At 37.8% G+C, this 26,322-nt stretch overlaps 3 protein-coding genes across 4 annotated transcripts in view; 1 reads left to right on the top strand and 2 right to left on the bottom strand.

Moving 5' to 3' along the window:
• Window positions 1-11,660, bottom strand: part of LOC146468717 (uncharacterized) — a 26,306-nt gene extending 14,646 nt beyond the window's left edge. Inside the window, exons 1-8 of the mRNA XM_085124196.1 lie at window positions 11,654-11,660; window positions 10,852-10,947; window positions 10,218-10,313; window positions 9,595-9,690; window positions 6,066-6,227; window positions 5,715-5,792; window positions 3,467-3,534; window positions 2,473-2,523 (exon numbers count right to left, since the gene is read on the bottom strand). Coding sequence (XP_084980322.1) covers window positions 2,473-2,523; window positions 3,467-3,534; window positions 5,715-5,792; window positions 6,066-6,227; window positions 9,595-9,690; window positions 10,218-10,313; window positions 10,852-10,947; window positions 11,654-11,660 — 654 coding nt within the window. The remainder of the gene's footprint in view (window positions 1-2,472; window positions 2,524-3,466; window positions 3,535-5,714; window positions 5,793-6,065; window positions 6,228-9,594; window positions 9,691-10,217; window positions 10,314-10,851; window positions 10,948-11,653) is intronic.
• LOC146468714 (uncharacterized) overlaps window positions 1-26,322 on the top strand; it is a 183,096-nt gene that overhangs the window by 47,247 nt on the left and 109,527 nt on the right. The gene's annotated exons all lie outside the window — the stretch shown is intronic.
• Window positions 1-26,322, bottom strand: part of LOC146468715 (coiled-coil domain-containing protein 152-like) — an 87,832-nt gene that overhangs the window by 43,388 nt on the left and 18,122 nt on the right. The gene's annotated exons all lie outside the window — the stretch shown is intronic.

Below are 26,322 nucleotides of genomic sequence, written 5' to 3' on the forward strand. Positions count from 1 at the left end.
ACTGGTGTTAAATTGATTTTAACGTGTAACCGCGAACGGGGGAAGAGGGAGGGGGACTCGGAGGTCTGGGGGATAAGTAATTTGCCGCAAACAAATTCCAACAGTGGTTTTGAATCAAAGTTTGGACCCCCCCCCCCCCCCCTCAATCAAAATTCCTGGATCCCCCAGTGAATCCACGGTCTAGATGACATTGAATCGAGGGGTCCAAATATTTTTCTTAACCCAACACTGCTCTGGTTCACTGTACGAAGGCAAACCGGTTTTCGAACTGAACCCGAGGGGTCACTTTGTGTTCCCTCCCCCTTTCGTAACTTTAAAGCCATTGAGGCTTCAGCAGTGAAACTCGGATGGTATATAGCATGTCCAAAACGGTTCCTTTGAGCTCTTCAAAGTGGACTGGTGACGTTATATCAAGTGATAATTTAATAATTAGTTCTTCACACACTCCATCTTAGATCTACCACCTGCATTTCCCGATATCTCTGAAACCGCAGAAAATCCTCCAAATTGGTTGAAAACTTATTAAAAACAATAAATAAGAACCAAATGATGTAAAATTGTAAAAGTTATGAGATGAGGAAAATTAGGCAGTCAAGATCTTGTTTCTATGACAACAGTAAGCCACGTAAACAAACAATTATTGTATAAAGTTGTTACCAAATGAATTTTAGGAAAATTCACCAAGTTTGCTGGTGTTTGCTTTTTTTATTTGGGAAGGTATAAGTATTAAACGCCAGCTTGACGCAGCCGCACGCAGCCTGAATAGGGTTAAGAGTATAAGGTCTAGTCCGGATCGCTCGTGTGCTTAATCTTTTTAAATGACATTTATTCTGTTGGAAATTATAAATAATGAAACTGTTTTCTATCCCAACAAACAGGGCCTACCAAGAGTAATATACTGCTAACACTTATTTGCTTTAAAACAGAGAACCTCTATGCTTTAAAATAAAATAAATAACAATACCTTTTGAACACCTTTTTTAAAACGCTTAAAAGCTGAGAAGAGCTGTTGAGAAGCGCCCTTTTCACGGTTAATGTTTCTCATTTGCATTACAATGTTATCCAACGTGGATGCGAGGCAATTTCGGGCTAAAACGACAAAATAGCCCGAAATTGCCTCACATACATGCTAGATTTCATTGTAATTCAAATGAGCAGAGTTAACCGTGAAAAGGGCTATTGCAACCAAAAATCAGGTTTTTCAATCGGAAGGAAACCTGTACGAACAGGTTGATGGTGTTGCTATGGGTTCGCCACTGGGACCTCTCATGGCTAACGCATTCATGTGTAACATCGACAAACAGCTAGAAACCGAAAACAAGATGCCTGCCCTTTAGCGCAATGCCTGATTATGAAATAGCCTCTGAGTTCCTAACGACATTGAACAACAGTCACCCTTCTATTGATTTTACAATGGAGCTTGAAGAAAACAGCAGACTCCCCTTTCTGGGAATGGATGTAATCAGGAATGGATGCTGGTTGGACACGAAGGTGTACAGGAAACCAACGGACATTAGGCTACTGTTACATTACCACAGCCAAGTGAACAGTAGATCTGATAAACGGTCATTGCTGAATACCATGCTCAACCGTCATTTAACCTCTCATCTACGTGGAAGATTTTTCAGGAATGGGAACGCCTCAAAGAGATCTTTTCCCGAGTGCGCTACCCAGACAAACTTGTGATCTCTACCATCCGCCAGTTCATTGATTTAAAAGTATCTGAGGATTCACGTACCCAACAGCAAGTACCAGAGAAGCAAGAAGCCCCAATCAGAATAGTGCTGCCTTTCAAAAATCAGAAATCTCCAAACGCAGTGCGCAGACAACTTTGAGACTTTAGTCGGAAGATCAATGTGGATATCAGCCCGGTGTACACAAGTCGGAAGATCAAGGATGAAATAAAAGTGAGGAAAGACAAGCCACCCCTCGTAAATCAACAATGCGCTGTGTATCCTTTTCAGTGTGGTCTGTGCGATGCAGGCTATGTCGGCTACACGTGCCGGGATCGGCAATCGGAAACCACCTGAGGGAGCAGCCCAACATGGCCCCAAATAACATTGGGCGAAGTTTTAAAATTTTAAGAGAGTGTCAAAACAAACTCGATTGTCTTATTTTTGAAATGCTTTTTATCAAAGAACTGAAACCATCACTAAACAAACAATGCGATTCTATCCGCGCTAAATTATTTGTTTAGACCAGTTCTTAGCAATCCTCATTATTATTTCATTGTTTCACTGTTTTATGTCCTTTGTAAAATTTATAAATACTTATCATTGACATGTTTTACCACATTTTAGCGTTCATGACATTCTTACCGATTTTTAACTGTTTGTAATATAATTATGCTAAGGTTTTTATTTTTTACTCGCACTTGAAAGAGGTCGAAACGTCTCGACCTTTAGCGTGTAATTTTATAACAAAATCTATTTCAAAAGAAACTACTCATTAAAATAAAGTAAAAAACAATACCTTTTGAGACCTGCTTCTGAGTTCCAACAGCGTCGCATTTTCTTTGTCAATCTTTTCAAAGTTAAGGTTGTTACGTTGTAAAGAGAGCAGGTAAATTCGATGAGACGTTATAATCACAATTTTTAGTTGTACCTGATCGGCTGCTTTTACCATAATCATCGGAAAACTTGAACGTTTGAGGGTCTCCCAGATCTCTAGTGCGAATCGGCCCTCAGCGCTCGGACGGGATGAAAGGAACTTATGTTTGTAGCATTACAACGAAGCTGGCGGTGAATTTCTTTGGACCTCAGAGTACAACAATACTCGATTGTTGCCTGACATGATCTTTGAAACGGTTTTTGCAGTAAAAGTAGGACCAGTAAAATGGCGTACATTAAAGTTGTTCTCTTTTTTTCTTTTCCACTACTGCAATCAGATAAGAATAATAAGGCATATACATGTATACTAAGACTTTCTTTCACTTGTCAAATTGTGTTAATCAGTCCCTGCTTGGGAAGGAAGTGAGTTGCAGAGCATCCTGTGTTTTATACTGTGGAGTATATAAAAACGTAGGACCGGAATGCTAATCATGTCATTTATTTATTTATTTATTTATTTATTTTTTGAAGGGGGGATGGGGGCAAGGCAAGTTTTGTATGGGGACATGCAAGTAATTCGGTACTGCCTTTCATTATGAAAACAACCTTATTACATCCGGGAATGTTTTCATAAGCCCATTGACCAATCAAACTCGTCGACAAAACATCACGTGCAGTGGTTTTAAAACCCGATAAAACCATTTCCTTATTAGTATGCAGTGTTTAATGTTCTTCTGGTATGCTACTCTCCAACGTTCACAAAAGCATAATTGTAACTCTCCTGACACACACTTTTCCAGGAATGTTTTTGAAGCCGTTCAAAAACTCGCAGCAAGTATTTTATCGGGTCTAAAACCCGATAAAACACTGCTGCTCGTGTTAAGTTCTAAACATTACATGAAAGAACCAAAGGATACTGCTAATCCTTGATCACACCACGTGGTCGCTTCTTCAAACAGATTCAGCTCCACACAAGCACTTGCTCCTAAAAAACATATATGATAACTTGATTTATTTTTAAGTCAAGTTAGTTTACTTCAAAATTCAGTTTCTATGTTTGCGCACATCTATCATGATCTTGACAGTAGAGGATAATAAAAAAGGATCGCCATTTTGCAATACAGCTAGGGTGCGTTCGATTGACCTTATTCCGGAATAGGAATACATACAATAATTTCAATAAATTCCTCAAAAGGTTTCTGGAGTTACTAAAATACAAAATCGCTCTTAAATTATCATGTGTCAGCGAAAGTTTGAAGAAATGTCTTCCCAAATTTAGTTAAAAGAGAAATCTAACAGCTATTTCGCTTATTCTTATTCTGGAATACGGTCAATCGAACGCAACCTTAAACACCACTTTATGAACAGCCGCTTAGTCTTCACAATAAGAGGATATAGTTTTTTAAATGATGAAACTCGCTTGATATGTACACAGAGGCGACGCGAACACTTCATACAATAAATAAGTTAATTAGAGTCTTGGGGTTTATGCCATGCGTAATGTCAGACATGAAGTTTGAAGTTTGAAGTTCATTTGCCTTTCTTTCTAATATATTTACAATTAATTGAGTGGTTAATGTATGGCGAGGTGACCTCTAGAAACCACTAGGCTTATAGTTGAGGCCACCTCGTACCTAAAAAATATATGCTTATATAGTTTGTGCAACAAGTGTGCGGCTTTGCCTATTCATTGTGATTATTTTATTAAAAACTCTAGCAGTTTATACTTAAAGTTGGGAAAACTTGTCAGAGAAGTGATTGTAACAGGAAGGGAATTCCAGATCTTTGGGCCTTGGTAAAGAATTGTGAATTTTTTCAGATTAGTTCGGCAATGATGCACGCGATAGTTGTTGGCAGTTCTGGTGCTATAGCCATGAATTTGACAGTGTCAAAAACAAGTTGAAGAAGTTGGAGGCAAAAGGTTGTTATGATAAAAGTACATAAATTTCGCTATTAGAAACGTATTGATTTGATAAATGTCTAAAATTTTTAATTTGGAGAATAAAGGAGCAGAATGTGCTCTATAGTCTGAATTGGTAATAGCTCGCACAGCCCGTTTTTGCAAACAATAAATTCTATTTAAGTTAGTTATGTATGTAGACGACCATGTAGAATTACAATAGGTAATATAAGGATAAATTAGCGAGTAGTACAAAGTAAGTTTAGTTTTTGAGGATAGATAGAAGCGGGACCTGAATAACATTCCAATTGATTTAGAGATTTGTTTACATAGATAGCTGATATGATCTTTCCAAGTAAGGTGCTCATCAATAAATACCCCGAAAATTTAGTAGCGTTGGTTCGTGTTAAAAGTTGGCCACCAAGGGAGAGGGAAAAGTAGTGGTTACATTTCTTCTGCCAAGGTTTGAAAATGAGACAAGTCGTTTTCTTTACATTAACCGATAATTTGTTACATCGTAGCCAAGTTTCAATATTTTTTAGTTCGTTATTTAGTACAGACTCTAGGGTATTAGGGTTGGAGTGAGAATAAAAAATACTAGTATCGTCAGCAAAGAGCAGGAGCTCTACCAATTCTGAGGCATTTGGGAGATCGTTTATCTAGAATATGAAAAATAAAGGGCCAAGAATGGAACCTTGCGGTACACCACATTTTATGGCCTGCATCGGAGAACAAGATTGATTGAATTGAACAAATTGATAGCGATAAGAAAGGTAGCTTTTTATCCACTGTAGGGCCGTATCACGGATACCATAGTGTTCCAGCTTAGTGAGTAGGATTTCATGATCGATGGTATCAAACGCTTTAGAAAGATCCAGAAAGATACCTACGGTAGTTTGATGTTGACGACGTGTGATAAAAGTAGAGAGGTTCAAAGAAAATAACATGTTTCTGTTCAATCATTGACTGGCGATGTGCAGCAATACACTGTGCAGCGTCAGAATTCAACATTAATTTGTTTTAATTATATATTTTTGGGCACATTGCTTTTTAACTTCCAAAAATTCTGGGTGGGGGGGGGGGGGGCGCTCGGCGCTCAAGCCCCCCCCCCTGCCCCTCCCATACCTTAAGTTATATTTTGCAAAACATTGTTTATGGCCGTCACTTTAAAGATTGTATGGTAGATATCGATATCGTGGCGGTACATTTTTGCAGTTAACTCGTTACTTTCTTTTTCTTTTGTCTAGAATTTTAAGACATCTTACCTCTAATGATTGCTTTGACATAAGATGGTTGTAATTCAGTGGCAACTTTCGCATCACTTAGTGAATCCCAATAATTCCCTGAAAATTATAAATAGATAAACAAATTTATTTACACTCAGGCTGAAGCAGCTGGCCAGACCCCTGCGTTCTCTGAGACGCGAGGAAAGCTAGTTGGTGCAGAACGTAGTAAAACTGGCTAAAATCGGCGCGAAAAATGTTTTCGAGAACGAGCGAAAGAGCGTCTGGAAACGAATTCAGGTACGGTCCAATTCATTTTCACAACTCAGTTGTGCTAATACAGTAACTAAATAAATGCTGAATAAATAAATAAATTGAATTAAAACATCTCACCTAAACGAAAGTGCGCTGCCGCCCTGTTGCAATACAGTTTGGCTTTCAGTTCTTTATCCTTGAAGTTCACTTTAATTCCTTCCGTGTAAAAGTTGACGGCGTTACGGAAATTCTCCTTCCCGTATTCATCATCACCTTCATTCTTATAAACCTCTGCTATTGCTAAAATGAAGAAAATTAAAACATAGTTGATAAAAGGCAATGGTTAAGCCAGTATGTTGCCCGTCAAACTACTTAATTTTAGTGTTGGAAAGGTTTCATAACCAGTCTCTCAATAGCCCAATAGGCCTTATCACGGTTTTCTACGCCATTTTGACGAGTAGGCAAACAGGCGTGAAATAACAGTGTTTTTATGGAAAATCCGATGTCAAATAATTTTCATAAAACATCGCTTCTGAAAAATTCATTAATTGGAAACTTTTGGCATTAGGAAAAGGATTTTAAGAAAATTAAAATTGGAGGGATGTATCTGTGCCAGAAATCGTCCACTCGTGTTTTGAACTTTCCATACATTTGTCTGTATAGCGAACAAGCCATGAACTGCTCTAAAAATAGCTCGCTGGAAAAAAAATACAGGGAAATGTATGGAAAGTTCAAAACACGACTGGACGCTTTCTGGCACAGAATCACCTATTTGTGATGTTACTTTGAATGGCCAAAAAACACATTTGCATCGACAGAATCGTTAAAATAACGGTTCAGTTTTGTTTACTGTAACCACACTACTACACAGAAACTGGTGTTCTCACACACCGCTGGGAGCCATGTCAAGCCGACCACCGCAAGCCTGACCTTTATTCACACAATAACAATTACAGCTTCACAAAATATACAAGTATACTTGGAAGGTCAAAGCATGCACTCGCTAAAAATCAAAAGAAATCTTAACTCGTTTAGGAGTGAATTGAACAACTGAAAAACTCTAGGGTGGGTGGGTGGGAAGGTCAGCAATGGCGGTCAACAAAAAACAACTGCCCACCCTTACATGTCACATGACCTAAACCCATCCCCAGGCCCCCAGCGGTGTGTGAGAAAAACATTTTCCACTTTTTTCGTTTCACTCAGCCAGTGGAAAATCACCCTTAGTTATCATTGGCCGCTAATGGCCAAGATTGAAATGGATTGAAACTTGAAAAAATTGGCCAATTTTTTCAAGTTCTTCCAGCGTATTTGGAGACAAAAACTGATTATAGTTTGTTATTTCCAGAAAAAATCAGTTGATATTTTATTCTCGGTGCTCTAAGAGCAATTTGATGTTAGAGAAAAGGTTCCTTGTCAAATATTTGAGCAGTTTCGACCAAAACAAGAGAAACTTCCGTGACAGTGACCCTGCAGTAACCAGAACAACGGTCAACTTTTATTTGAGCCTCAAATTGTATAACTTTATGTAAAGAGACGATACTAATAATGGGGAGGTGAAGGGGCCTATATTGCAAGGGGAGGGGGGGGGGGGTGGAGGGTGGTGTTGAAAATAACCACACTATAGGATTAAAGAGGACAGGAAGGGTCTTAATAAGTAACGAAAAGGAGGCCTTTACTACACCATTTTTCATTAGCTATCATCCATGGACTCAACGTTTTTGCAACATTTAATGATAGTGATAAACGGGCAAGTAAGTGACATGACTCTTTACCTCTCAAAGTGTCATCATCAAAATCCAAAGTATCCTCACCAACTGGTGTGATGTCACTTCCAGGTTTGGCTTTGACTTCGCTGCTTGCCATGGATGCTGGGAAAACGAATACTTTTAAGTTTAGCTTAAATAATCAGCGATACATGGACTTATTGTCAACTGCAAGTTAGATACTGGACAAAGACAAACATTCCAGTATTGAGAAGAGCTGTTAAATTTCACTGCAGTGTCCACTTAAACCTTGTCATTACGAACAGCATTGCATGTTATACAGCAATATCCAAGTAGAATTACGAATTATCACTAACTATGAGTACACACTTTTCATCCCACAATAAATCAGTCAATAACGAAATAAACAAAACCGACAAACAAACCATTAAAAAACAAACACACAAGCAAACAGCAACAAATACAAACAAACGAAACAAAAATCCAGAGAAAGTTTCTAGCCAATCTTGCGGCTCTACACTTAGGGGAGGAAAGGGTAAGGTTTACAGTTAAGAGGCGTTTGCTATTTCTTCATCCATGCTTTTATCTCAGTTCTCTTTCAACTGTGAAGATTAACATTAAACAGTTTTCCGGTCTAACAACGAATTCTAGTAAGACGATAACATGAATCCTCACCTTTAGAAGTGTCATCATGAAAATCCGAAGTCTCCTTATCAGTTGGCGTGACGTCATTTCCAGGTTCGGCTTTATTTTTACTGTTTTCTATGGATGCTGGGAAATGCAATCAAATATTTAATCAGTACTCTAACATTAAAACTCAGTTCTCTTTCAACTGTGAAGATTAACATTAAACAGTTTTTCACTCTAAAGACGACTTCTGGTAAGAGAATAACATGAATCCTCACCTTTCAAAGTGTCATCGTCACACTTCCAACTCTCCTCACCAGCTGGTTTGACAACATTTTCAGTTTTGGCTTTGTTTTCAGTGCTTGTCATGGATGCTGGAAGATCAAATATTTAAATTTAATAAGTATACTCAGCTTATAAGTGTAACTGTAAAATTTATATAGCGCAACTCTCCATATGAGATGATCAAGCGCGCTTTTCATATGCAAAGGGAAATAGAAAATATATATAGAGTGTGTGCACGGCGGCCATGCTGGAGGACTAAAACAAAAGAAGATATTTGCATAAAAATAGAATCTATTTCCCAAAGGAAAGTCATTGTATTGTTTTGGTCCTCAAACATGGCCGTCGTGCACACACTCTATAGACTCGCAGAGAACAACAATTATAAAAACTTAAGATAAATGAAATTGAAAAACTGTACTCCATCAAATATATGCCACGCTAAAGTCGTGTGTCTATAAAAGCTTCTTAACGTAAAGCAGAACGGTTTTGCAGTCTCAAAACGACTTCTGGTACGATAATAGTGTGAATCCTCACCTTTCGATGTGTCATCATCAAAATCCAAAATCTCCTCACCAGCTGGTGTGACGTCACTTTCAGGTATGCCCTCGCTTTCACTGCTTGCTAGAGATGCTGCGATATGCAATCAAATATTTAATTAGTACTAAAGCGGCGGCGGCGGCGGCGGCTGATCAAAACCCGGGACTAGATTTGTTTTACCCATTGACTGAAAGCTTGAAGCCTCAATGTTTGTGTGGACGTTAAATAAACAAGTGTTAGAAATAAATAAATAAATAAAAACAGAAAATGATAAAACATTACAAGATCAATAAAACAAACAACCATACAAATAAAAACAGCAACAAACAAACAACACCGAAAGCCGGAAAGAGTTTGTAACTAGTTCTGGTTGATCTACGAACGAGTTTCTTGTATCCATGGACTGAACTCACTTCTCTTTCAACTACGAAGATTAACATTGGACAGTTTTCCAGTCCAACGACTTCTGGTAAGAGAATAACATGAATCCTCACCTTTCAAAGTGTCATCATCAAAATCCAAACTATCCTCATCAACTGGTGTGATGTCATTTCCAGGTTTGGGTTTGACTTTGCTGCTTGCCATGGATGCTGGGAAAACGAATACTTTTAGGTTTTGCTTAAATAATCAGCGATACATGGACTCATTCTCCACTGTAAATTAGATACTGGACAAAGGCAAACATTCCAGTATTGAGAAGAACTGTTAAATTTCGCTGCAGTGTCCACTCCAACCTTGTCATTACCAACAGCATTGCATGTTATCATGACAGCAATATCAAAGTAGAATTACGAATTTTCACTAACTATGAGTACACACTTTTCATCCCATAATTAAAAAATAACTAAAGAAATAGGAAAATGCCAACAAACAAACACACAAGCAAACAACAACAACAACAGACAAAGAAAACAAAAATCCATAGAAAGTTTCTAACCATGGCCAATCTGGCGGCTCTACATTTAGGGGAGGAGAGGGTAAGGTCTACAGTAAGGAGGCGTTTGCTATTTCTTCATCCATGCATTAATCTCAGTTCTATTTCAACTGTGAAGATTAACATTAAACAGTTTTCCAGTCTAACAACGAATTCTGGTAAGAGGATAAAATGAATTCTCACCTTTTGAAGTGTCGTTGTCAAAATTCAAAGTCTCCTTATAAGTTGGCGTTACGTAGCTTCCAGGTTTGACTTGGCTTTTAGTGTTTGCTGTGGATGCTGGGAAATGCAAAGGAATATCTAATAAGTACTCTAAAATTAAAATTCAGTTCTCTTTTAACTGTGAAGATTAACATAGAACAGTTTTCCAGTCTAAAAACGACTTCTGGTAAAAGAAAAACATGAATCCTCACTTTTCGAAGTGTCATCATCACACTTCCAAGTCTCCTCACCAGCTGTTTTGACAACATTTTCAGTTTTGGCTTTGTTTTCAGTGCTTGTCATGGATGCTGGAATATCAAATATTTAAATTTAATAAGTATACTCAGCTTATAAGTGTAACTGTAAATTCATATAGCGAACCTTTCCATATAAGATGATCAAGTGCGCTTTTTTTTGCAAAGGGAAATAGAAAATATATATAAAATCGCAGACAACAATAATTATAAAAACTTAAGATAAATGAAATTGAAAAACTGTACTCCATCAAATATATGCTACGTTAAAGTCGTGTGTCTATAAAAGCTTGTCAACGCAAAGCAGAACGGTTTTGCGGTCTCAAAACGACTTCTGATACGATAATAGCGTGGATCCTCACCTTTCGAAGTGTCATCATCAAAATCCGAAGTCTCCTCACAAGCTGGTGTGAGGTCACTTTCAGGTTTGGCTTCGCTTTTACTGCTTGCTAGAGATGCTGCTATATACAAGCAAATACTTGATCAGTACTCAAGCGGCGGCGGCTGATCAAAACCCGGGACTGGATTTGCTTTACCCATTGACTGAGAGCTTGAAGCCTCAATGATTGCGTAGACGTTAAATGAGCAAGTGTTAGAAATAAATAAAAAGAAAACAGAAAACGATAAAACATTACAAGATCAATCAAACAAGCAAACAAACACGCAAACAAAAACAGCAACAAACAAACAACACCGAAAACCGGAAAGAGTTTGTAAGATCTACGGAGGAGTTTGCTGTATCCATGGACTGATTTCACTTCTCTTTCAACTGTGAAGATTAATATTGAACAGTTTTCCAGTCCAACGTCTTCTGATTTAAGAGAATAACATGAATCCTCACCTTTCAAAGTGTCATCATCAAAATCCAAAGAATCCTCAAAAACTGGTGTGACGTCACTACCAGGTTTGGCTTTGACCTCGCTGCTTGCCATGGATGCTGGGAAAACGAATATTTTTAGGTTTAGCTTTAAATAATCAGCGATACAATGGACTTATTGTCAACTGTAAGTTAGATACTGGACAAAGACAAACATTCCAGTATTGAGAAAAACTGTTAAATTTCACTGCAGTGTCCACTCAAACCTTGTCATTACGAACAGGATTACATGTTATAGAGCAATATCCAAGTAGAATTACGGATTATCACTAACTATGAGTACACACCTTTCATCCCATAATAAATAGGTAAATAAAGAAATAAGGAAAACGAACAAACAAACCACTAAAACACAAACACACAAGCAGACAGCCACAACAACAAACAAACAAAACAAAAATCCACAGAAAGTTTCTAGCCAATTTGGTGGCTCTACACTTAAGGGAGGAGAGAGTAGGGTTTACAGTTTAGAGGCGTTTGCTATTTATTCATCCATGTACTTAACTCAGTTCTCTTTCAACTGTGAAGATTAACATTGAACAGTTTTCCAGTCTAACAACGAATTCTGATAAGAAAATAACATGAATAATCCTTACCTTTCGAAGTGTCATCATAAAAATTCAAAGTCTCCTTATCAGTTGGCGTGACGTCACATCCAGGTTTCGCTTTGTTTTTACTGTTTGCTATGGATGCTGGGAAATGCAATCGAATACTTAATCAGTACTCTAAGATTAAAACTCAGTTCTCTTTCAACTGTAAAGATTAACATAGAACAGTTTCGAGTCTAAAAACGACTTCTGGTAAGAGAAAAACATGAATCCTCACCTTTCAAAGTGTCATCATCACATTTCCAAGTCTCCTTGCCAACTGGTTTGACAACATCTTCAGTTAGTGTGACGTCACTTCCAGGTTTGGCTTTGTTTTTACTGTTTGCTATGGATGCTGGGAAATGTAATCGAATATCTAATCAGTACTCTTAGATTAAAATTTAGTACTCTTTCAACTGTGAAGATTAAAAGAGAATAGTTTTCCAGTCTAAAAACCACTTCTGGTAAGAGAAAAACATGAATCCTCACCTTTCAAAGTGTCATCATCACACTTCCAAGTCTCCTCACCAGCTGGTTTGACAACATTTTCAGTTTTGGCTTTGTTTTCAGTGCTTATCATGGATGCTGGATTTAATAAAATATTTCAATTTAATTAGTATACTCAACTTATAAGTGTAAATGTGAAATGTATATAGCCCAACTTTCCATATAGGATGATCAAGTGCGCTTTTCATATGCAAAAGGAAATAGAAAATATACATAAAATCGAAGACAACTATAATTATAAAAACTTAAGAAAACTGAAATATTGAAAAACTATACTCCATCAAATATATGCTATGTTAAGGTCGTGTGTCTATAAAAGCTTCTTAACGTAAAGCAGAACGGTTTTCCAGTCTTAAAACGACTTCTGCCACAATAATCGCAGGAATCCTCACTTTTCGAAGTGTCATCATCAAAATCCAAAGTTTCTTTACCGGCAGGTGTGACGTCACTTTCAGGTATGGCTTTGCTTTCACTGCTTGCTAGAGATGCTGTAATATGCAATCGAATACTTAATTAGTACTCAAGCGGTGGCGGTGGCTGATCAAAACCTTGGACTGGATTTTTTTTACCTATTGACTGAGAGCTTGAAGCCTCAATGTTTGCGTGGAGTACGTTAAATGAACAAGTGTTAGAAATGAATAAGAAGAAAAACAGAAAATCATAAAACATTACAAGATCAATCAAACAAAAAAACATGCATACAAAAACAGCAACAAACAAACGACACCGAAAACCGGAAAGAGTTTGTAATAAGTTCTGGCGGATCTACGGAGGAGTTTGCTGTATACATGGACTGAACTCACTTCTCTTTCAACTGTGAAGATTAACATTAAACAGTTTTCCAGTCCAACGACTTATGATAGAAGACTAACATGAATCCTCACCCTGCAAAGTGTCATCATCAAAATCCAAAGTATCCCCACCAACTAGTTTAACGTCACTTCCAGGTTTGGCTTTGACTTCGCTGCTTACCATGGATGCTGGGAAAACGAATAGTTTTAGGTTTAGCTTTAAATAATCAGCGATACATGGACTTATTGTCCACTGTAAGTTAGATACTGGACAAAGACAAACATTTCAGTATTGAGAAGAACTGTTAAATTTCCCCGTAGTGTCCACTCAAACCTTGTCATTTCATGTTATACAGCAATATCCAAGTAGAATTACGAATTATCACTAACTATGACTACACACGTTTTATCCCTTAATAACTAAGTAAATAAAGAAATAAAGAAAAAGCAACATACAAACCACTAAATAACAAACACACAAGAAAACAGCAACAACAACAAACAAAAAAATCCCGAAAATCCAGAGAGGGTTTCTAGCCAATCTGGCGGCTCTACACTTAGGTAGGAAAGGGTAGGGTTTACAGTTAAGAGGCGTTTGCTATTTCTTCATTCATGCACTTAACTCAGTTCTCTTTCAACTGTGAAGATTAACATTGAACAGTTTTCCAGTCAAAAGTCAAAGTCAAATTCAAAGTCTCCTTATCAGTTAGCGTGACGTCACTTTCAGGTTTGGCTTTGTTTTTACTGTTTACTATTGATGCTGGGAAATGAATCAAATATTTATTCAGTACTCTAAGATTAAAACTCAGTTCTCTTCCAACTGTGGAGATTAACATAGAACACTTTTCCAGTCTAAAAACCACTTCTGGTAAGAGAAAAACATGAATTCTGAGTCACCTTTCAAAGTGTCATCATCACACTTCCAAGTCTTCTGACCAGCTGGTTTGACGACATTTTCAGTTTTGGCTTTGTTTTCAGTGCTTGTCATGGATGCTGGAAGATCAAATATTCCAATTTAGATAGATAGATAGATAGATAGATAGATAGATAGATAGATAGATAGATAGATAGATAGATAGATAGATAGATAGATAGATAGATAGATAGATAGATAGTTTAATAATCAATACATGGCAGCCCGAAGGCTGAATTGCGTATTTACAATTAATAAAATCGATAAAAAGTACGTATAAAACTAGGTACAATAAATAAAGATATAAAAAATATGATAAAAAGAGAAACTAAGAATCTATATATATACATTATCAATACAGGATCTAATAATAAAACTATTTCTAAAACGATCTGTCTTGCATTTGGGTACGGTAAAACGCCTGTTGCACCTTAGAGTGTAACGTGACGGTCCACTAAATGGTATTAACCAGTTCAGACGGTGTTCTGGGTCCTTAATAATGGTGTCAAAAGCATTAGTGCATAGCCCCGTGATGAAATCTGCAATGGGGACAATGTTCACTAGTTCGATGGCCTCCTGGTAGGGTAGTCCTGAGCATATTATAGACATGGCCCGCTTTTCGACACGCACCAACTGGTCTTTTAGGTACTTTGGCAGGGCGTAAAAAAAGACAGGCGCTGCGTACGTAAGAACAGAGCGTATAGAAGCAGTGTAAAAGGTGGACATGTCCTGCCGAGGAACTCTTGATCTCTTTAACTGCACTAAGAAATACAGACGCTTTGACGCTTTCTTTATGACGTCACTAACATGTTCGTTCCACGTAAGGTTGCTCGATATGGTCAAACCCAGTAGTTTAGCACTAGTCACCCTCTCTAGTTCTTTACCATCTACTACGATAGACGCAAACTGGGGCTCATCTTTTGCAAAAGATATCCTGAGCTCCTTACACTTGTCGCTATTGAGTTTGACTCTGTTCTGCGTAGACCACTCGGCAACCTTGTCCGCAATCTCCTGGGCATGACTTCGGTTGCCCTTGGCAACGACTTCTGATGCGGTCGTATCGTCGACATATTTCCATACATTAGCTAAATTATCAACATCTAAATCATTTATGAGTACAAGGAATAGCCACGGGCCTAGTTTTGTTCCCTGAGGAACCCCAGAGGGCACTGAACCCCACTCGGAGTAACAGCCCTCAGATAGTTTGATCCTTTGGGAACGATTAGAAAGGAAATCTATGATCCAATTGATAATTCTTGTGGGAAGATTTAACCTACACAATTTCTCTACAAGTATTCTATGATCTATAAAGTCTATGATCTAATTTAATCAGTATACTCAGCTTATAACTGTAACTGTAAAATATATATCGTAACTTTTCATATAACATAAGCAAGTGCGCTTTTTATATGCTAAGGGAATAGAAAATATATTTAAAATCGCTGAAAGCAATAATTATTAAAACTTAAGATAAATAAAACTAAAAAAACTGCCCTCCATCAAATATATGCTACGTTGAAGTCGTGTGTTTATAAAAGCTTCGAAATGTAAAGCAGAACGGTTTTCCAGTCTTAAAACGACTTCTGTTACGCTACTGAATAGCATGAATCCTCACCTTTCGAAGGGTCATCATTAAAATCCAAAGTTTCCTCACCAGCAGGTGTGACGTCACTTTCAGGTATGGCTTCGCTTTCACTGCTTGCTAGAGATGCTGCAAGATGCAATCGAATACTTCATTAGTACTCAAGCGGCGGCGGCGGCTGATCAAAACCCGGGACTGGATTTGTTTTACCCATTGACTGAGAGCTTGAAGCCTCAATGTTTGCGTGGACGTTAAATGAACAAATGTTAGAAGTAAATAAAAAGAAAAAAGAAAATGATAAATCACTATAAGATCAATCAAACAAAAAAACATGCAAATAAAAACAGCAACAAATAAACAACACCGAAAACCGGAAAGAGTTTGTAACTAGTTCTGGCGGGTCTACGGAGGAGTTTGCTGTATCCATGGACTGAACTCACTTCTCTTTCAACTGTGAAGATTAACATTGAACAGTTTTCCAGTCTAACAACGAATTCTATTAAGAGGCTAACATGAATCCTCACCTTTCAAAGTCTCATCGTCACACTTCCAAGTCTCCTCACCAGCTGGTTTGATAACATTTTCAGTTTTGGCTTTGTTTTCAGTGCTTGTCATGGATGCTGGAAGATCAAATATTTAAATTTAATAAGTATACTCAGTTTATAAGTGTAACTGTAAATTCATATAGCGAACCTTTCCATATAAGATGATCAAGTGCGCTTTTTTTTGCAAAGGGAAATAGAAAATATATATAAAATCGCAGACAACAATAATTATAAAAACTTAAGATAAATGAAATTGAAAAACTGTACTCCATCAAATATATGCTAGGTTAAAGTCGTGTGTCTATAAAAGCTTCTTAACGTAAAGCAGAACGGTTTTCCAGTCTTAAAACGACTTCTGCTACGATAATAGGATGAATCCTTACCTTTCGAAGTGTCATCATCAAAATCTAAAGTCTCCTCACCAGCTGGTGTGACGTCACTTTCAGGTATGGCTTTGCTTTCACTGCTTGCTAGAGATGCTGCGATATGCAATCGAATACTTATTAGTACTCAAGCGGCGGCGGCTGATCAAAACCCGGGACTGGAACTATTTTACCCAGAGCTTGAAGCCTCAATGATTGCGTCGATGTTAAATGAACAAGTGTTAGAAATGAATTAAAAGAAAACAGAAAATGATAAAACATTACAAGATCAATAACAAAAAAAACAACACCGAAAATCGGAAAGAGTTTGTAACTAGTTCTGGCGGATCTACGGAGGAGTTTGCTGTATCCTTGGAGTGAACTCACTTCTCTTTCAACTGTGAAGATTAACACTGAACAGTTTTCCAGACCAACGACTTCTGATAAGAGAATAACATGAATCCTCACCTTTTAAAGTGTCGTCATAAAAATCCAAAGTATCCTCACCAACCGGTGTGACGTCACTTCCTGCTTTGGCTTTGACTTCGCTGCTTGCCATGGATGCTGGAAAAACCAATACTTTAAGGTTTAGCTTAAATAATCAGCGATAAATGGACTTATTGTTAACTGTAAGTTAGATACTAGGCAACGAAAAGCATTTCAGTATTGAGAACAACTGTTAAATTTCTCTGCAGTGTGCACGTAAACTTTGTCAGTACGAACAGCATTTCATCTTATACAGCAATATCCAAGTAGAATAACGGATTATCACTAACTATGAGTACACATTTTTCATCCCGTAATAGATAAGTAAATAAAGAAATAAAGAAAAACCAACAAACAAACCATTAAAAAGCAAACACACAAGCAAACAACAACAACAACAACAAACAAACAAAACAAAAATTCAGAGAAAGTTACCAGCCAATTTGGTGGCTCTACACTTAAGGGAGGAGAGGGTAGGGTTTACAGTTAAGAGGCGTTTGCTATTTCTTCATCCATGCACTTAACTCAGTTCTCTTACAACTGTGAAAATTAACATTGAACAGTTTTCCAGTCTAAAAACGAATTGTGATAAGAGGATAACATGAATCCTTACCTTTCAAAGTGTCATCATCAATATTCAAAGTCTCCTTATCAGTTGGCGTGACGTCACTTTCAGGTTTGGCTTTGTTTTCACTGTTTGCTATGGATGCTGGGAAATGCAATCGAATATTTAATCAGTGCTCTAAGATTAAAACTTAGTTCTCTTTCAACTGTCTAAAAACGACTTCTGGTAAGAGAAAAACATGAATCCTCACCTTTTAAAGTGTCATCATCACACTTCCAAGTCTCCTCACCAGCTGGTTTGACAACATTATCAGTTTTGGCTTTGTTTTCAGTGCTTGTCATGGATGCTGGAAGATCAAATATTTAAATTTAATCAGTATACTCAGCTTATAAGTGGAACTGTAAAATTTATATAGCACAACTTTCCATATAAAATGATCTAGTTCGCTTTTCATATGCAAAGGGAAATAGAAAATATATATAAAATCGTAGACAACAATAATTATAAAAACTTAAGATAAATGAAATTAAAAAAACTGTACTCCATCAAATATATGCTACGTTAAAATCGTGTGTCTATACATAAAAGCTTCTTAACGTAAAGCAGAACGGTTTTCCAGTCTTAAAACGACTTCTGCTACGATAATAGCATGAATTCTCACTTTTCGAAGTGTCATCATCAAAATCCAAAGTCTTATCACCAGCTGGTGTGACGTCACTTTCAGGTACGGGTTCGCTTTCACTGCTTGCTAGAGATGCTGCGATATGCAATGCGTGGACGTTAAATGAACAAGTGTTAGAAATAAATAAAAGGAACTCAGAAAATGATAAAACATTACAAGAATAATCAAATAAACAAACATGCAAATAAAAACAGCAACAAATAAACAACACCGAAAACCGGAAAGAGTTTGTAACTAGTTCTGGCGGGTCTACGCCATGTATCCATGGATTGAACTCACTTCTCTTTCAACTGTGAAGATTAATATTGAACAGTTTTCCACTCCAACGACTTCTGCTAAGATAATAGCATGAATCCTCACCTTTGGAAGTGTCATCATCAAAATCCATAGTCTCCTCACCAGCTGGTGTGACTATGGCTTCGCTTTCGCTGCCTGCCATGGATGCTGGGAAATCAAATGTTTAATCAGTATACTAAGTTTATAAAATGTAACAGTATAACTAAGATGCTGAACTATGACTGAACACACACTGTAACAGTAAAGTCAACTTTTTTAAACCGAAAATTAAAATTTTCAGTTTGTATACAGCCAATCCTTTCTGCCAGCAGTTATGAATTTGCTTTAACGGGCAACAGTTTCGAACTATAATGAAAATTTATTACTTGGCAGGATATAAACAGGCTAGCAGGTTTTTTCAGCTTATCACGCTGCACGACGCGTGAAGAAAGGGGTCAAGGGTCATGCCTCGGACCACTTCTGTTCTCTGCTTATGTGAGCAAGCTTTTCCAGGTTATCAAGAACCATTTGCCTAATGCGCATGCGTACGCTGACGACACTGAACTTTATTTGTCGCTCAAGCCAAAAAGTTCAATGGGTGAGACGGAAGCAAGAGGTGCTATGGAAAGATGTATCAGGACCGAAAGGGCTCGGCTGATTGTTGATAAATTAAGGCTGAATAAAGATAAGTCTGAATTCATGCTCATTGGAACTCGCCAGCAACTTAGCAAAGTTAGAACTGACAGCCTTATGGTTGGTGACACGCGAGTATAATCAGTCAGTGAAGCTAGGACTTTGAATTTGTGTCTGGTACGATTCTAATCTCCGGTTTCGCAGCCTTATAAACAAAAGATGTCAATCAACTTTCTTTTCGCTATATAACATTAGGCGCATAAGAAAATATCTGCTTTTTGAAGCTGCAAAGTCATTAGTGCAAGCTTTTGTTATAAGCAAAATTAACTACTGTAATGAAATATTATATGGTTTGCCTGCTGTACATGTTAATAGGTTACAACTCGTTCAAAACGCTGTTGCCAGGTTGCTGACGAATACACCGCGTTATGCCCACATTACACCTATGATGATTAATCTCCATTGGTTGCCAGTAAAATTTAGGATGATTTTTAAGGTAAATTTGGTGACTTTTAAAGCTCTCCATGGCCTAGCGCCAGCATATCTTCGTGAAATTATGTCATTCAACACTGATTCAAAGGCAATATTCTAATTATAATTTAAGATCAAATTTTAGTAATTTATCCACGAAAATAAAAAGTCCAAATATTTTGCTTTCGCCAGTTTTTATTATTATTATTTTTTTTGGTCATATGATGCGCCAGTTAGAACTAATGTTACTTCAGTTATGCATGGAAAACGGAATTTTAATGTATTCATAGTTTATGAAACAACACATGTTGTTTGTTGTGCTTATATGCAGTGAGAATGTTTTCCATGAAATTTTGATGTCTATTTACCCTTCACTTGTACAGTAGAACGTAAAGCGAAGTGTTTAGAGTGAATTCGACAATTACATTAGCTTCCACATTTTCTTAAATTATCACACGGAAATTAACTCCAGTTTTACTCAATGCATTAATAATAGTATAGCACATTAATATCTGCACGAGTTTGGCCATTTAAATAAAGATTTCCTTTTGCCATCGGCTAATTCACTTTTTTTCTTGGTTGGGGGGGGGGGGGGGGGGGTGTCAAAAAAAGGTTTGGAATTCATTTCCTGCCTCCTTTTCGCGAGTATTCACTCTATTTTTTTTGTTTTTGTTGTTGTTGTTCTTTGTTGTTGTTTTGTTTCCGCTTTAATTGCTAATATGGTCTTGAAATCTAAATCCGCCTTCGCCACGACGGAGTGATGGGCGTTTGTAGCAAAATAGCGGCGGCTGATCGAAACCGGAATCGGATTTCTCATTCATTGAATGAGAGCCCGAAGCCTTATAGCCTGGGAAGCGACCGCCGGAAATTCGTCTGCGTTCACAGCCTAGAAGCCTTAAATGTTCGCGTGAACGTTAAATGAATATAAGCTTCAATTAAAAGCAACAGAAACAAGTGATTAAACATTATAAAAACAATCAAACAAACAAACATGCAAATAAAAACAACAACAAACAAACAACACCGAAAACCGGAAAGACTTCATAACCAGCCTGGCGGATTTACAGGAGGAGTTTGCTGTATCTTCGCCCATGCGCTTGACTCAGTTCTTTTTCGACTGCGAAGATTATATCGAACAGTTTAACAACGACTTCTATTAAGAGAATAACACGACGCCTCACCTTTATTGTCATCATCAAAATCCAAAGTCTCCTCACTAGCTGATGTGACGTCACTTTCAGGTATGGCTTTGCTTTCACTGCTTGCCATAGATGCTGCGAGATCAAATATTTAATCAGCATACTGAGTTTATGAAGTGTAACTGTAACTTAGATGCTGAACTATGACTGGACACACACTGTGACAATGAAGTCAACTTTTTAATTTTCAGTGTGTATGCACCCAAACCTTTCTGCTTGCAATATTACATTAACGTACAACAGTTTCAAAGTATAATGACAATTTATGTCATCATAGCGAACTAAAAACAGGATGCAACGCTGTTTTAGCTTATCATGTTGCACAGTGTGTCAGTCGTCTTTATTGTTTATCATGGTGCGTGAATAATTTTCACCCACTTCCGTTGAGCGCGAAAAGTGAGGCCACGTCGTCGTCTTCTGTATCATACAGATGTTTGATAGTTAACAGCGGTTTCAAGCGCAAACCTCAATGCCAGTAAAACTATCTTTCATCAAGCTTTTTCCTGTTTTTATTGTTATTTATACTGTTATATGTTTTCTGGAACATACAACAGGGAAATTGAGCTTTCAAATTAAGATTTCATGAGGACACTGTTTCTGTCTTTTAGGCCTGGTTTGCGACCTAACACTAGCCTGCAGAACAAGCTTATTTTATGCGCTTACTTATAAAAAAGAATGACAACAGATGCCTGTCTTACTGTCTACGCAAGCACAAGGGATTTTTTGCCATATTTCACAAAGGTTTCGTTTTCTATCGGCCAACCGACTAAATATTTCAGAAAACAAAAAAAAAGAAAGTTTTAAATTCATTGTCTGCTTCCATTTTAGCGAGTGTTCCCGTGTTTTTGTTCTTTGAACACATCTTAATATGACGCTGATATTCAATTTCCGCCATCGTAACGAAGTTTTCCAATACCTTTTGGAATGATGATGGCTTAAAGCCATAAATAAAAAGGCGGAGTGACGGTCATGTTCAAGATGAAGAATAAGTAATAGTTGATAAATAAAGCGTTCAGGGACGGGACAAAAGCCAACGTTTCGACAGTTTCTGTCTTCTTCAAGGTACGAAAATACTAGCTTGAAACGTCGGGGCTTCTTTTAACGTTTCAGGGCCTATTTTTCAATTCCTACTTGCCCAGTTGTGGGCGCTTTAAAAATTTACACATTTTGTCAACTTACCCGGAAGATTGAAGAATAACTCGCTTGGAATTTTCTACTTCTTGGCTTTTTTAACTGGGCGGTAGTTAATTAGATTGTCTGTGAGGCTTTCTTCAAACCAGTAAAATGATATAGCAGACTAAAATTTGGAATCACGACGGCAAAAGTATATATCACCCACTTCACTTGCCGAGATTTTTCTTACTATTTTCCCCCCACCCCCCTTATGCATAAAACAGTTAAAATACGACACTCAGTCAAAATCTATGTTACCAAAACTAACTTAGTAACGTCAAATTCGCTAGCTTTGTCCAGCCATTGTCGAATACGCGCGCACATTTCCTGATTTGGTCCGTTAATGTTGTGTTATTATAAATATAATCCATAATTAAATGCTTTTATGTTTAACGTTTTTGTCAGAGGAAAACATTTTGCATACCTTAGTTGCTGCTGAAATGGTCACATGGTTTAGTGTAGGACGGGGTTTGATGATCAATATTTTAAAAGAAGCACTTGTTCAATGAGTCACAAGTTATAAAATGAATGATCATTAAACTGACGAGTGTTAGTCCACAGTTCTGAGCACCAATTTGACGAACCCCAACACACGTTGCTCGGAATAAACTAATTGACCTAATAAACCGCAGTAGAATATTAAAGGAAGCCCTATAATTTGCACACATGACGTAACCATTCCATAGTATTTAAAACATATTATTCAGTTGAAATCCTTAAAATATCCCATTCTTAATTCCTATTTTCGTAATCTTTACGTATTCAGGGTTGGTGTTTCGTTTTCCGAGTTTCGATTTCCGGTTGCTTCGGTTTTGAGTTCAGGGTGACTCATTTTCAAGTTCAGGGTGCTTCAGTTTCAAACGCACAAAATAAGTCGTCCTATTGTCTCTATTCCTCTTTACCCTATCAAGCATCCTATTACAAGAGCCAAATTTGCCACTGAATTTTCGCAGTATCTTGACGTTGAGTTTGTTTACTCAGACAAACCTCGACGCAGTTTTATATTCACTCAGCTTTCTAACCAAAAGCTGCAACAAATCCCAAAGGTTTTGGTAGCAATGAAAAGTTTCAGTGTATAACGGGCGCAAGTGCCAGGATCCTCGATACCGTAAAGTTCCGATAGTAACGACCCTCCGAAAGTAACGATCCCCCCCCCCCCCCAAAGTAACGTCACAACTTTGTGGCTTCTAATGAATCCCGAAAATAGCGAGCCCCCGAAAGTAGAGAACTCCCCGAAAGTAGCGAGTCCCCCAAAAAGTAGCGAGACTAAGGTTGTTTTAAATTACGTTATACACATACCGAACACCTTTATTGTTTTCCAATCCATAGTCCTGAAATTTTTAATGTACAATACTAATATCTTTTTCGTGCATTGACACTGATTAATTACGATAAAGGACTTCAAAACAAGGGAAAGCTTTAAGCCATCATTCGTCCTTGACATCAGTTCACAGCTGATGGCGTAATGTGAAAACTTAACTGTTTTAATTTTGTATTAACAACATCCGGAACTTTTCTTAAAATTAAAATTAAAAAACTCTTTATACTGCAGTATAAAACGCATTGATGTGTCATGGACTAAAAGCACTGAGTCTGAGTCAGAGAAGAATTAATTCGATTTCCTCTTCATCGGCTGATTCATTCATGCGGTAGTCCGGTAGACCATCGATGTTTATTTCACTGTCCCTGCTACCAGAAATGGGTAGTGCAATACCACATTTCACAAATGAACGGATAACTGTCTTTCAGCCGACGCGAGATCTCTTGCCATGCCGTGCCCACTCATTTCGTGAAAAGCACACGCCGATTACCAGCGCTTACTCTTTCACTCATAAATAGCTCTGGATTTGCGAACAAGTGTTCCGTAGTGAGTCTGTCAACACTCTTCTTAAATTCCGCATTGAATGCAACATCAAGTGGTTGAATCTTGCTCGTTGCGCCTGGAGGTGCAAGCCCCAATGTCGTCTGGCACTCTTGCGTCAGAATGGTCTTTGTTCTGTCTGTTGTTTGAGCTCTGTGCGAATCATATTATTTTTCATTTCGGAAAAAAAGAGCTAGCGCTAGCTTTGTTTCATGGTTCTTGCTCCCCGAAAATAACGACCTCCCGAAAGTAACGAGCCCCAAAGGCTGCTAATTCCGAAAGTAACGAGGGTCGCTACTATCGGAAATTTACGGTAAAATCTTTAATTGAAAATATAGCTACATAACTGCTACATTATTCATCCAAGAAAGAGAAAAACATTGTTAATGGCCGTTACCGTGAAGATTGTATCCGGATTGTAACTATGGTGGATATCGCGGCGGTAAATTGTTGCAGTTAACTCGTTACTTTCTTTTTCTTTTGTCTAGAATTTTAAGACATCTTACCTCTAATGATTGCTTTGACATAAGATGGTTGTATTTCAGTGGCAACTTTCGCATCACTTAGTGAATCCCGATAATTCCCTAAAAATTATAAATAAATTTATTTAACCTCAGGCTGACGCACCTGGCCAGACCTCTAGCATTGTCGGAAAAGCGACGAAAGATAGTTGGAGCGGGACATAGTAAAAATCCGGTTAAAATCGGCGCGAAAAAAGTTTTCAAGAACAAGCGAAAGAGCGCTTCTTGGAACTACTTTGTTCCAGGGCCTTTCCAAATGGCTCCCTGATTTAGCGAAAAACTGTCCCCTGTATTATTTTTCTCAATCGGTAGGCAGCAAGGCTGGAGATGAGCTTGAAATTATTTAGTTTAGGAAGTACATCGAGCTGTTTTCCGACTTACTTGCTGTGATGTATTTTCAAAAGTTCAGAGGGACGTCAACAATTACTCCAACAAGTAGAATAGCTTCGTGTTGTGGTTATTCAACAATACCGGAACCTTGCGTTTATCAGATTTAAGGACGGAATTTTATAATTTCGACATCACTCCGTCGTGCTTCCGTTCGTTTCTTTTTACTTAACCAAAAACGATCAGCAAAAGCTGACTATCATCAGTGTAACTTAAGCCTCAAGAATTAATGATGAAAATATTGCATAACAAGGGCCGTAACAAGTAGCCTCGTTTTCTACAAGGAGAAATACCCAAATTGAGAAACATGAATAGAGAAATGAGAATAGATCCAGATTCATTTTGACAGCTTAATGCGTAATACCTAAATTACAGTAACTAAATAAATGCCGAATAAATAAGAAAATTGAAATAAAACCTCTCACCTAAACGAAAGTACGCTGCCGCCCTGTTGCAATACAGTTTGGCTTTCAGTTCTTCATCCTGCAGTTCACTTTAATTCCTTCCGTGTAAAAGTTGACAGCGTTTCGGAGATTCCTTTTCCCGTATTCATAAAATTACCGTCATTCTTATAAACCTCGATTATTACTACAATGAAACAAATTAAGGTGACTCGACCCAGTTATTTTTTGGCGGTGCCAAAAACATCTTAAATACCGGCTTGGGAGTACTGTGAGATACTGCGCAAACTCCAAGGTTGCGTTGCAGTGATGTGAAGTGTTTTATAGTCAGGTTGTGTTGTGCTGTGTTTTGCGTAAGGTGTTGCATGACCGTTACATTTTGTTTTGTTGTGTTCCAAGTATTTCGTTGTTCTTTTTGTCTCTTTGTGCTGGGTTTTGTCGTGTTCATTTAAGCCGCTGTGTTTTGTTGTGGCGTGCTCGTTTTGTTGTGCTTTTCTGCTCGTTGTTGAGTAGAGTGAAGCGTTTGTTAGAATATGGCGAGTTGTGTGTCATTCTCTTAAGTAAACATTCCCTATACTACTTTTCAGCAAGCAAATTTTAACCTTAATAACGGCCACCTTTCATTTGAGCTCCATACTGTATAGCCTAACGTAAAGGGACGATACTAATAAGAGGAGTAGCCTGCGAGCAAGCTCTCTATTACAGGTCAGACGCGAGAGGATATAGCGCGAGCCGGGGCGGGGGCTCGCCGCATGCGCTATATCGTCTCGCGACTGACCTATAATGGAGAGTTTGCTCATAAGGGAAGGTAAAGGGGACTATATATTAAATTATAACCACACTGGAGGATTAGAGAGGCCAGGGAGGTGTTTATAAGTAAGAAAAAGTGGCTTCTACTACACCATTATCACTCGTGGACTAAACTCAGCGTTTTTGCAACATTTAGGGCCAATTATACAAACGACGTTTAGACAGCGTCTATGAAAGTCGTCGTCTAACCATTTTTAAACCTTG

Source organism: Pavona decussata, unplaced genomic scaffold, assembly GCF_977016875.1.
Source record: "Pavona decussata unplaced genomic scaffold, jaPavDecu1.1 SCAFFOLD_130, whole genome shotgun sequence".
Taxonomy (NCBI): domain Eukaryota; kingdom Metazoa; phylum Cnidaria; class Anthozoa; order Scleractinia; family Agariciidae; genus Pavona; species Pavona decussata.